Source organism: Ascidiella aspersa, chromosome 2, assembly GCF_963924565.1.
Source record: "Ascidiella aspersa chromosome 2, kaAscAspe10.2, whole genome shotgun sequence".
Classification (NCBI taxonomy): domain Eukaryota; kingdom Metazoa; phylum Chordata; class Ascidiacea; order Phlebobranchia; family Ascidiidae; genus Ascidiella; species Ascidiella aspersa.
Genome location: NC_139448.1, coordinates 30,722,193 through 30,735,542, shown reverse-complemented (window position 1 = coordinate 30,735,542; position 13,350 = coordinate 30,722,193). Strand labels below are relative to the sequence as shown.

The window sequence follows — 13,350 nt, the reverse complement described above, 5'->3', positions numbered from 1 at the left end:
TTTGTTAACCATTTGGGGCAGACCTGGCGAGCTCAGCGAGCGCGATTTTTTTGGTATTCCGGTATTTCTTTTAAATTTCTTGTTTTTGTTACATTAAAAAAAAAATGGTTAAAAAAATATTTGTCGATTATGTTTTAAGACGTTTTTCGTTTGTCCGTGACGCTCTTGGCAGTTTTTCACGGCGCAACAGTAAAGAAGCGCTGATCTAGTTCAAAAAGAGCATAAAAACGTAAACACACTGGATGTATAAAGATCATTAGCGCGAAGCGCGAAAATTTTTGCATTTACACACTTAAAATAGTCAAAAAGTATTTAAAATGGACTCGTGTATAATTTGTCAAGGAGGCGGCGGGCCGGATGAAGTATATTGGCAGGCTGGTTCTGATACAGATTTGCATTAACAACAAAACAGCTTTTAATTGTACTTGGATTTAAGTTAGTTATTATATAGTCGAGGTCAGCGTACGGTCACTTAAGCCGTCTCTGCAAATCTGAAAAACGCCGCTTTGCGCGAGTGCGCGAAACGAATTTACCATTTTTTTGAAATAATCATTGTATGGCGCCATAAGCTCGTACACCACAACAAAGCTTAAAAATATGTCTTATTTTGGCGTAAATAGGCCATAATACTTAGGGAACCGCGAAAATAAGCTGCCTATTAAGTGAAAAAATGTACATATTTTTTAGTTTTTTTGGGGGGGGGCATGGCCATATCGCCCCCCCCCCCCCTAGATCCGCCCCTGCCTACTGATATTCTGTAATACAAAAAATGCCTAAGCAAGCTAAATCGTCTTCAGCAAAAGTTAGTCAGATTTGTCGAGATTTTCCTGAGGAATTTAATGCAACTCTCGGGAGTGATTTAAGGTACAATATTTGTAAGGTTATAGTGAAGTCCGGTAAAATGTATTTTTGCTGAGTCATTAAACGCAATCAAGCTGTCGCAATAGTAAACGCAATCAAGCTGTCGCCAAAAAACACGAAGCACTTTTTATCAGTGTTGTAATGACTTAAGTGCACTTAAGTCACTGTTTTTAAATGACTTGACTTGACCTAAGTCTTTTGGGCAAAAAGACTTGACTTGACTCAAGTCTTTTGGGCAAATTACTTGACTTGACTTAAGTCATTTGGACAAATGACTTGGGTGAAAATAAATTTGTTTTAATTAAGCAATTAATTATAAAATTGTGTTATTTAGCCCAATCTTTGCACTTAAAATAATTTGCTTGTTATATTCTGCGTTTATGCTATTTTTGACTTGAGTTGCTCATAATAATCGGAGGAGTTTGCCGGTTTTCATAATTTAAAGTTTTATTTTTTTGACAAGGGCTGGACTTGAAGGTGGCATGCTCTAATTATGACTTGACTGGGACTTGACTTGTTATTTATTCAAAAAGACTTGACTTGTACTTAAGTTATTTTACGAATGACTTGACTGGGACTTAAGTCATTTCAAAATGACTTGTTTACAACACTGCTTTTTATAATCCATAAAAGTATGTTTGGAGAACTGGCATCAATTCAAGAAAGAACTGTTGCCTCTACAAATAAGAAATTTCGTTATTAAAGTCAATAAGAAAAAAATAAATTCACGCACTTGTGCGGATGACAAACGCTAAGCGGATAAATGTGCGTATGAAAATGATACATGTGATTAGTTTTTAGTAGGTGTAATACAGTAATCAAATAAGCTATGGCACCCGTTACAGTTACAGTAATATAGTCTCGCATAGTGGTTCATTGCAGATTAAGCTATCTATTTTATATCGGTCAAGGCTTAGGTACATTTCACAAATAAAGCTATAGTTTGCAAACTTACTGTGCTTGTTCCGTGCGGATGGAAATTTTTCGCAATCAAAAAGTGCGGATGGAAATTTTAAAGGTTGAAAAGCACTGTATTAAATTATTGCTATTCATTTTCAAAGAAGTGTAATTTAAAAAAGGCGGTTAATTTTGGTTGTTTTTTATTTGTCAAAAAGGTGCAGGACTGTGTTGCAAAAATTATGATTGTGATTTATAGATCATTAGCAAACGCGTACAAGTTAGACAGGGGCAAATTCAACAGATTTAAAGGTTTCGTTTTAATACGTCACAATAAGAAGTCAAGTCTGATAACTGTCCTCTCTAAACACAAAGTTGGAGCAAAATATTATAATACAACAAAATGTGAGAAAGCCATATTGCACATATATTTTTATGCAATATTAATTCTATAATAACTGTATAGAACAAAGTTAAGAAGATTAGGCTATACCCTGAACATGGTTTTAACAGAAATAAATGGTTTGTCAGGGTTTGGTCTACATCACGTGCGTTTTTTTCTAAACTGAATTCTTAAAACTTTTCGAAATAAGTTGTTCATTCGTAAGTAAACTTGATGTCGGTGTCTCCAAGTATTTCGTTGACTTTTCGATCAATGGTTTCGCTTTGTTCTTTGCTTAAATGATTCCGCCAATCTCCTATTTCACCTGAAAATAAATCGTACTTGGTTAATGGATACTTTTCGTACTTTGATACAGAAATTCAAAAAAATACAGAAACTAAAAAAAATCGATTGATGCAGAAGTAAAAAAAAATCCGGACGAGTACCTTTTCTGACAATCGTTTTCATCAAATGATTGTTCTCCGCTTCCTTTTTCATGGAAATAAACGAAGTCTTCTTAACGATCCAATCCAGCTCATTCTCAGTCGGATATTCTCCGATAAACTCTGCCAGCTTGCCGATTTCCTCTCTAGGCTTCTGAAGTGAAAACAAATTGTAGTTTGAGAAACTATATTGTTGTTTTTATAAAAACGTGCGAAGTTATTGACAAAATCCACGTAATTTTAAACAGATTGGAGCTTTAATGGAAAACGTAAGCAGTTGGCTTATGGTGCGATCGATGTCGGAACTACAAACAAAAATAAATTGTTTGTTGAATCTGCATCTTGTTTCATTTCCAGCCTATACAAGAGGTATATATCTATCGTCATTATTATTGATAAAAGTGGACAAGAGTACGTTTGATGTTTTATCTCATATCAACTTTACCTTCTTTAGATCTTCGTATGCCAGCCAAAGCAGATTCGAATCGTTTTTATGTTCGTACCAAGCGCGAACGTGTTCCAAATACCCTTCGCCCTCTTTTGAATACAAAGGAGGCTTTCCTACGAAATTAGTACCATGTCCATTGTCCAATAAACACATCTAACAAACTTATACAGAAACAGTGTTGTAATGACTGTGCTGTGTGAAAACGCCGGCCACGTGTTTCTATGCGACTGTGCATCTATTGTGAGATTGATCCAACGTGCACATGTTCAAAAGCTTCTGAATTGAACTTGATGCAATGACTTAAATTGGTTGATTCGCTATGCCTTTGTAACTTCGTAAGCTCGCTTTGAATTAAAAATGAGGTTACTTGGGCTGAATGTATTTTGCGAACGAATTGACTTGGGTTTAAGTCACTTATGATTACTTACTGACAATTATAGAGAGGGATTTCTTAAGGCCATGTTACCAAGTTTCCTGACGTTATTTGCTACCATCTTACCTTTGGCCAGTGAAGAATAGAATGGCTATCAATTTGTATTCTAAGCTAATGTTCTTATCTCAGGCCTACATATCTATTCGTTAGAAATAACAAATTATTCCAGACGACACTGTTAAGTGTACTCAGTCTCTGTTTACAAACTTCTTTACTTGACATAAGCCATTACGTAAAATGACTTTTTTTCGGTCATATGACCCGACTTTTATTTGTTAGGCATTGGGGCGTGAGCTCTACTTTAATATTTCAATTTTTTGCAGTGATTTTAATGGTTTCTTTAGGGTTCAGTGCCACTCTTACAGCTGCACAAACTATTTTTAAACGTTTTACCTAATCTGTTCTGCTGTTTTATGTATTTTACTTTAATTTCATGAACTGACAATTCCAGTACATGCAAACTATACAGTATGTTCCAAAAAATGTCTGATGCTGGTTTTACTCTAGTTGTTAAACTTTGAGTTTTATTCTTGATATACGCGTCAGCGGAACAGTGATCGACAAGCAGAAACCTGCTGCCAATTGTTTTGGATTCCATAAATATACGCTCTTTTAGAGGGTTTCCATAGTTAGTATAGTTACAGGTCTTAGACTGCGAGGACTTACCAGCAATGTAGAGATCATAAAATCGCCTTTCTTATTGAGGATAAATATGTTTCCAGTTTGCGCTTTTCCACACCGGACGTTTTTTTACGAAGTTGTACCACGATACAGCTTGGTCCTTTGGATTGCGGATCAAGTAAATCACCTGATAGAATGTCAATTTTTTTCTACCATTAATGGATTGATTAATCATAGACTATGCCAAATGTGCTCACGCTAGGCCTGTAAAGTATAAAGTATACACATAATTTCATATTTACCTTTACCCCACTTTCCCGGTACTTCTTCAGGTTAATGAGAGATGGCGGAAGATGAGTTACAAAAACGTTTCGTTTGAAGGGAAGGGGTTCACTTACGATGTGCTTGCAAACTACCAACATGTAAGAAAAATTAGTTTTAAAGGAAATTATAAAACATCTATAGTCAAAAAGCTTGAAAGCAATGTATTTTTCAGTTATGGTCGTTTATCTTTTAAATTGTGGCCGTTTCTTTAGTTACGAAATGTTATCTTGAAAAAGTTTTTCACAAGGCGTATTTAGTTGCTTTAGTTATGTTTGAACATTTTTACTTGTTTGTCAGTCAATCTGCCACCGGCTGCCTTTAAAAATGCATCGTCGAAAGTAGCACGTGGTATTATACTGACTTTGTTCCAACTTTAGCAGTATCTTTTGTGGCCGAGACGGCGTTGCACAACAGGGGACGTGGCGTTGTTTTGCACAATGTGCGCACTTTTAAAATGGTTTTAAAAATGTTCGTTTAGTTCAGAATATGCGCAAATGTTAAAATGCCTTCAAAAATCCCCGCACTTATTCTAGAATGTGCGAGTCAAAGTTAGAGTTTGGCGAAAGAATCAGAGTTAGAGTTGGTTAAAGAGTTGGAAGAAGAGTTAAAGGAATGAGAGTTAGAGTTGAAGTTTGGAGAAAAAATATGACTTGGTGAAAAAGTAGTTGAAAGAGTTGGGTAGTAGTTAGGACTAGGGTTAGAGGAGGGGATTAGGAGAAGAAGATTTGCAGAAGAAGATTTAGAGAAGTACAGTTAGTGGAGAAGAGTTAAACGAGTAAAGTTTAAGGATGAAGACTAAGAGGAAAACAGTTAGAATAAGAGGCTTCAAATGGTGCCCGCATTAATATCTTGAAGTGAGATATTTTAACTGAATTTAAAATGTGTGCACATTTTTTGCACATTTTTGCACACATTTTGCAAAAAAATAGTCGCATCTCTGTCTCGCATTGCTCGGACATAGGCAAGTTGCTCTTCCGCTTATTAAAGAACATTCAGCAATTTGCTTTGCGTTTCATTGTCCTACAAAACATCGGAAACGAAAATATATTCAATGCGTAGGATAAGATTGACGCTTAGCAAAGTTCGTTTTGGCTGTTTTATGCGTCCCACTACTTAGCACCTTGTTTAACCTGGACGACTATTCTGGATGGATTTTGTCCATCATAACACGCAGTATCATTACAGTTATAGGGATGTACACGGTTTCACAAACGTTTGATAAACCTGGTCCATATTCCAGAAAGGTGAACATGTAATGTAGGGAGGAGTATTTCTGCAGCAGTTCCGCATCTTTTCGACCAAATATGCTCCGGACAATCTCCAGCATCCAATGGGTTCCTGCTTGTAATGCATAAGTTTAGCATATCTGGCAATAGTTTCAAAGTCGCATGCATGTGGTTAGGCTATGTCTCTCGTGAAAAAAACTGTTTTGTGTTATAGTTTAAACGTGAACTGTGTATAGTTAGGCTCGGGTGAATAAAATCTATTTTTTAAGGATTTTGTAAACTTTAGTTAATTGTTTTTTATTTATACTTTATTACCAAACTATTATATCCTAGAACACTTCTATTAAAGCATCCTTAAAAGTTTATTTTTATTACCGGTATGTTTTATATTAATTTTGTTGTTAGAACGTTCACCAGGTGTGTGCAGGTTTCAGCCGTTTGGAGAATACGTGGCCGGCAAAAAGCTTTAAATGTCGGCCGCGACCTAATTACTGAAGTAGTTTTATGACACATTGAAGAAAACACGTTTTTATCTGCATAAGTATAGAGAAGCAAATGGGTGATTGTGCTCAATAGGTTTTCGCTTACTTAAAAATTGCCTCAGAAAAACTCATGTCGTCAAAATGTTTTGAAAATATTATTTTGAGTATACATTATAGGAACCGGGATTATAGTCAAACGGCCCGGTAGCCCTTGATCTGTCTGTCTCTGCTTCTGCCAGTTTTCACAAGGCATTCAAGACATCTAATACAATTTGATGAACACTTTCTGAAAGGAAGCATGGGTTTACTTAAAAAGAATATACGACCTGTAAAAACGTATATAATATTGGGGTCGTAAGGGTTACGTTCCAATCCAACATGCTTTACAGGGGCTTGTGCGTGTTTAACAACAGTTTAAGGAAACACTTTTTTGCAACTGTGGTAACTCACCACGCGTTTTCCCTGGTGAAGGCTTTCTGAATAGTTAGCCGAAACGTTGGACAAACAAATATATACCAGAAAAAACTTATTTTTAGTATTCTATGCCTGGTAGCAACAGCGTATATAATACCTCACCTGTCTTTGAGTAGTTGGCCACAACTACATCGCCTTTACCGAGTTCAAATTCGTCGTATGCGTACTGGGCTGTATCAAATTCAAACCCGGGGAACAAATAATAACCATTTCGTTCGACTGGTTTGGGAATGTTCCACCGCCAAGTATCCAAGTATTGCTTGTATTCGTCCAGTTTGCATCTATATTGCACTTCAACCATGTTTAAGGTTGCTGTGAGTAAGTCCAAAGCTTGAATACCTTCATTCTTAAATTCGGTTGACATCGCCCTTTGGTAACGTTTGCTTTTACAATTAATTCTATAATAACAAAATGGGTATTAACCGAACACATAGTTTTTGATGACATAAGAATTGCCAAAATAACGCCCGAACCTGTGGGTGGAAGGTATGGGGCGATCGATCTGGCATCGGGCGATTTGGTGACTACCTTATGGACGCCCTAGTCTGACGGGCGCCGTCAGGTCGCCGCTGTTTGGGCACCGGATTTTTGCTCTTGTTTGGGTTTATCGGTGGGAAATGGGTGGGGTTGGAAAAAGAGTTAGTGTTGAAATTATTAGAGGAGTTAGTGATGTACTTAGGGGTGGGGTTGGGATAGTTAAAATGTTGTTGAGGCCTTATTCTGACCTTTTAGATTTTATTCCGACGAATTTAGGACTTATTTCGATTTAGACGGTACTAATACCATTAGCAGTGGTGGGATTTAATTTTTATGTCAGCCGGTTCTATCACAAAAGTCATATATTTCAGCCGGTTCTCTTACAAAATGTCATATTTTTCAGCAAATAACTAATGTAGTTGCAAGAACAGGATGCAACCCCAGGTTCCAACGAATGTTACGAACTGCCAACCGGCTGAATCCCATTACTGCTAACAACCACACTAAAAAGCAGCAGTCGTCTCTTGACTTGTACTTATGACGCAAAAATTAGACTTTCAGACAAACAATTACAATAGGAAAGTTATAAAATTATAAAAATGAACACACTGTATGACTGTTAGTGTTACGTGCGACCTTTACCATGGAACATTTGAAAAAACAATCACGTGAGCTACTGGGATCTCAAAAATCAATGTATGAGATAAGATGCAAAAATCCTAAAACAGTAACCAGCAATGCTCACCGGTTCGCTGATCTCATAAAATTTCATGAGACGGTTCTATGGAACCGGTGCGAACCGGCTGAATCCCACCACTGGGTATTAGTGCTATTTTTGCCTTATTCCGAATTGTATTCTAAAGTTGGTGTTGTTCTTATCTCGGTCTTATGGCTGGAGTCCGTTGGGACTGCAATAGAAATATTCTGATTTGCAAAACAGATTTTGTTCGTTAGTTATGGGATTGAATTACCGATTTTCGATTACTTCGCGAAACTAATGACAAAATATCCTAATTAAACCTTGTAAATTTCAAAACATTTCTGCAGACAGCAGAAACGTGCTACTATTATGCAAAATTGTAAAACAGTTTGCCTAATGGCTACTTCAGCATGATACACACATGCATGCTATATACGTGTCATGAAATTTTGTAAGACCTTGTACCAGGGGCGGATCCAAAACTTTTGTTCGTGGAGGCATAAAAACTCTCAAAAGTGACGTCACAACGCTACTTCATATAACAGATAATCTTAAAAACTTTTGAAACCTGGTGTTTTTTAGCGAACTGATCGCGCACAAAGAAGCTTAAATTTGGTTGAAATTGGCAAAATTTTTTTTTAAGTAAATTTCTGTTACATTAAAACATAAATCCATTCGAGCCAGTGTTACCTCTAAGAAATTTTTTACTGCGAAAATATTTAAGAATATTTTAAGGCTGCGTTGGCAGGGGCACGCGGCAGATCAATGTTTTTGTATTGGGGCGAGGACGTAAATATTTTTGACATGACGTCACAAAGCGTGACGTTATGAAACAACTATTTTCAATAAACTTGAATGTGCAACTGCAATTCTGTTAAATACGTTCAGAGATATGACAACAAAGCGGTCGCGCGAAAAATATCTGAACATTCGGGTTCAATTTTGCGTGATGTATTTTTTTTGTTTTTTTGCGATATATTTGCTCATTTGCATTGATCAAGATAACTTGTATCTGCACAGAAATCGTGTAAAAACTGCACTTGTGGTAAAAATTTAAGTATGAATTTCGGTTTATTGATCCCGAATTATTGTCAAAGACTCCACTGCTGTGTTCGGCACTGTTCTAAACTCAATTATTCTTTAAGCTTTATTTTCCTGAGAAGACATTTAATTCTGTGCGAGTTAAAAAAAAATACATACACAGCATGGATAATGAAACCGAAAAATGCCCAAACTGTTGTGACAAAATTGTGAAGATATTTTAGTTTTGAATTGGGAATGATGTAAGTGCGCAAAAGCAAATTTTACTTTTGCCTGGTGTGGCTGCGCAATTGCGCAGTTGCGCACCTTAGAGGGAACACTGGTTCAAGCCATATGTGAATGTCATTATTGTGAATAATGCGTCACCTGTCCTTTGTTAAAAGTCTCGCCAATTAAAATCAAATAAACCCTTTTTTGTATTTATGACATCACGTTACGACGAAACTTTGTGACGTCATTCTTAAAAAAACTCATGGCCCCCCGAACAAAAATCCTGAATCTGTCCTGAACATCAAATAAACCTAATTTATTTTTTTGTCCAAACTAAACTTTCCACAACCTGATCCATGTTTAAGATATTATGTGACTACTAAATCATCTCTATAACTAATCTTAAATATTCGCGACCAAACCGTAATGCTTTGTGCACGCTTTTCCACTGCAGTTTGTTATACCCTTTAAGAAATCTATACTGTCTCACGGAAAGTGTGCGTTGAAACAAGCCGTATTTGGCAACGTGCAACGCAAAACGAACAAACGCATTTTTTCCGTCACGGTTAAGTTTGCAACTCAACCTTAGCATTCTTGTGCTTCAGTTAATCTCTGCAAGATTTGGCTACTTAAGGCATTGGTGACACGAATGCAGAATCTCGGTAGAAATGTACATAGTGTTTCGTTTTGTTATATTTTGCAATTACAATTTTCTCAATTCCCCTTTTTATACACTCGTGGTTAATTCAATTATATGTACCAGTATTTGCTAATAGAATTGTGTTGTTTTAATTCATAGCTGTGATAATTATTTTTTGACCTAAAACATAAAGATTTCTCAAACAACAATTGGACTAATTTCCTATGAATTTTTCTAGGTTTGGGAAAACATTGTTTCAAGCAATATTAACGTACAGCAAATTATGTGAACCGAAGTATCTACAATTATCGTTTTATTATCAAAGTTTTATTGACGAGTAACATTTCTTTTTAAAAATTATTTTCCAGATAGATTTTTGTTTTTTAATATAACAGCCTAAAAGTCTAAAAAAACAGCGATCATTATGAATTAACTGACAACATCAATGGCTTTGGTGCATATACTAGACCTGGTTAAAATATACTTATCGTTAAGTAAGATGTTTTTAAAATATTAATATATGCATTTCATCCCAATCAAAATTAAATTTTCCGGAATTTTTACCTCGCCGTCAGGCAGAGTCAAGCGTCCGGAAATCATCGAGTTAAACTTAGTAAATCTTAAAGCAAGACAAAAGTTAAAAGTTTTTTCTATGTAAATCACTAAACATTATAAAAACTAGTTTAAAAAAAACTAGTTTTGCGATTATTCGTAAGTAAACTTGATGTCGGTGTCTCCAAGTACTTTGTCGACTTTTCTATCAATCGCCTTGCTTTGCTCATCGCTTAAATGGTTCCGCCAATCTCCTATTTCACCTGTAAAAACAACTTGCTTATATAGCAGCTAGTGGTTCTCAATCTTTGTTAGCATCAGGGCCGAAGGTAAAAGCTCAATTTTAAAGGGGGCGTAAATAAGAGAACAAGCAGATCAATAGCAATAAATTTTAATAGCTAAACTAAAATGCTTTTTAATGCAATTTAATATTACTGTGAAATTTTAGATGAATTTTTACTCACGCGCTACTAAACTGTACATTTTACCTGTAAGAACAATGTGCCTATACAGCGAGTAGCCTCTGCAAAATAAAGAAAAAACAAATCTCAACAGTTACCTTTTCTAATAAATATCTTCTCCAAAGGCTTATCTTCTACTCTCTTTTTCATGGAGCTGAAAGAAGTTTTATCCAAGATCCGCTCAAGCTCTTCTTCGCTAGGGTATTCCCCGAGGAATTCTGCCAACTTGAGGATTCCCTCTTTAGGTTTCTAAGTACAATAAATTTTTAGTTTTGGAGCGTATACTGGTTAGTGTATGAAATAAATGTCATAACACGCGATAAAAACTGGAATTTTGGTCTCCGAAAAAACTCTGATTATTGTACAATATAAAATATAGGGTTTTGATAGTTGTGAAGTTTCGTTACTGGTTAGAGTTGGACTGAGTAACTGAATCGCATAAAGCCATATATGTGCAAAAATTGGAACTGGGTTTAAAAAACATAATTTGCTCACCTATTAAAAATGCCCACTTTAAAGCAAGTAATATTCGGACTTATTGAGACTGTCATTATGTTTTAGATAACGATCTAACTCTACCTATCTTAATTTAAAGTGCACATTTTGTAATGATCACATATGAAGTAATGTTGGCACATTTGAACGTGCATATATTTTGACGAAAAATGTGCAATAAAAAAACGCCACACCCCCTATTAGAGTGAGGCGGCGTAATTTACTTCATTATGCATGACACCACTGGTCAAGAATAGTTTTATGGCTTTCTTTAAATGCTATATTACCACGGTATGAAAGCATTACCTTTTTTAGATCCTCGTACACCAGCCAAAGCAAATTTGGGTCGTTTTTGTGTTCGTACCAAGCGCGAACGTGTTCCAAATACCCCTCGCCTTCTTTGGAAAATAGAAGATGCTTTCCTGCGTATTTAGAAGCAGATCATAGCTAAACACACCTAACAAACTTGGGTGGGTTAAAAGAAGCTATATGCTAGCCGTGCTACGCAATTTGTATGTTTTCTGGTGTGACTATTGTAATTTAGATAATTGTTTGTCGGTATGCCGCCGACTATTTCTTGTACTTTTTGTGATACAGGTGAAAAGGAAAGTAACGTACTGAACGAGACTAATTAATTATATGGCCCATATACTTGATTGCCGACTAGAAGCGTGGGTATGTAGAATAGATTTACGACACAATGTTCCGCCATAAGCAAAGTTAATAGACCGATTCTGGATCGTTCTTGATGACTTTAAGAGTTGTCTAGGATTGTTTTGTTGAAAACACAAGTAGCGAACAAGTAAATTACCAATGACCGGACCAGCGATCAAACCACGTTAAATTGCGAAAAGAGGGTAAAAAAATGCATGGTCTCACCGGCGATAGAGATATCGTAAAATAGCGCTTCGTCTTGTGGGTAAGTATGTTTCCAATGGGCAGCTCGTGCCAACGGGAGTGTCTTTGTGAAGTTGTACCACGACACAATCTGGTCCTTTGGGTTTCGAATCACGTAAATCACCTGATAGAGTGCCATTATATATACTTATTATTTTACTTGACTTTGTCTGTATTTTTGATTTGAAAAAAAAAAATATTCTACGAATTTTTAATTTTCCTTAGGCTTAAACTATTTGGTAAGACCCTGGATCCAACAAAGGGTAGATACCATCCTCATAGTTTGGCATGCTGTATTCTATAGCAGCATTGCACTATATATATCATGGAAGTAAGCATTATTCAAGCAAAGCAGTTGATAACCAGGGGTGGAACCCAGTGTTGAGGCAAAGAGGTTATGCAATCCTTAAACCGCGGTTTGCTATTCTGCAAGAACAGCTTATTTTTGTTTACCTTTACTCCATTTTCCCGGTACTTCTTCAAGTTGAGAAGAGTGGATGGTAAATGAGTTCCAAAAATTCTTCGTTTAAAGGGAAGATTTTCACTCACGACGAATTTACTAACTGCAAAATTACAAATAATATAAAGAACGTAAACGTTATTGCTGTTTGGTTAACATGGTAGAATATCGACATGTTGTTTTGATGTTCTGGCAAACCTGGACCACATTCCAAATACTTGAACATTCTATCCACAGTTGCATAGTTTTGCTCCATTTCCGGTTTATTCCGAGCAAACAAGTTTGCAACAATCGAAGTTGTCCACGTCGTTCCTTTTTGAAAGAAAAGTGCTGTAATCTAACCGACTTCGAAGTTATATGCAACATAAGTAATGTTGAAGGTACATGCCTCAAATAAATATGAGAATATACCTGTTTTTGGATAGTTTGCCACAATTACATCGCCCTCACTAAGTTCCAACCTGTCGTAAGCGTACTGGGCCGTATCAAATTCGAACCCAGGCAACAAATAATAACCATTCCGTTCAACTGGTTTCACGGTGTCCACTTGTGTAAACATTAGATTGTGCCAGTATTTTTTATATTCTTCCAAGTTGCTTCTGTATTGTGCTTTCACCATATTAACGGTTGCTGTGATTGGTTTCCAACCTTCAATGATGTATTTATTTGCTTCAGTTGACATCTTTGCGATGTAAAGTTAAGATATTAGTTATTTCCAATAGAAAATGTAAAAGTACCGTAATAACCTTTATTAAGATATCAGGATTTATACGCAAACTTTAATGACAAGTGTTGTTAAGTTTGGATTACAAAAATACGCTACGGT

The 13,350-nt window shown here is 36.1% G+C and overlaps 1 protein-coding gene across 1 annotated transcript; it reads right to left on the bottom strand.

Annotated features, from left to right (window-relative positions):
• Positions 1–2,355: 2,355 nt before the first annotated feature.
• LOC146164853 (amine sulfotransferase-like) lies at positions 2,356–13,143 on the bottom strand. The gene is made up of 6 exons (XM_083380857.1): positions 12,936–13,143; positions 12,518–12,627; positions 12,047–12,188; positions 11,474–11,589; positions 10,771–10,921; positions 2,356–2,465 (listed from the first exon to the last, which is right to left on the bottom strand). The coding sequence occupies exons 1-6, from the start codon at positions 13,141–13,143 to the stop codon at positions 2,356–2,358; spliced, it is 837 nt and encodes a 278-aa protein (XP_083236983.1).
• Positions 13,144–13,350: the final 207 nt, after the last annotated feature.

What these genes read in the sequence shown, in the direction of transcription:
- LOC146164853 (XM_083380857.1), bottom strand. Translation starts at nt 13,143, where the DNA reads ATGGTGAAAGCACAATACAGAAGCAACTTGGAAGAATATAAAAAATAC. An exon ending in TTACGATATCTCTATCGCCG is followed by an intron (nt 11,590 to 12,046) that starts GTGAGACCATGC and finishes CTAAATACGCAG; the next exon opens with GAAAGCATCTTCTATTTTCC. An exon ending in TGTACGAGGATCTAAAAAAG is followed by an intron (nt 10,922 to 11,473) that starts GTAATGCTTTCA and finishes TATTGTACTTAG; the next exon opens with AAACCTAAAGAGGGAATCCT.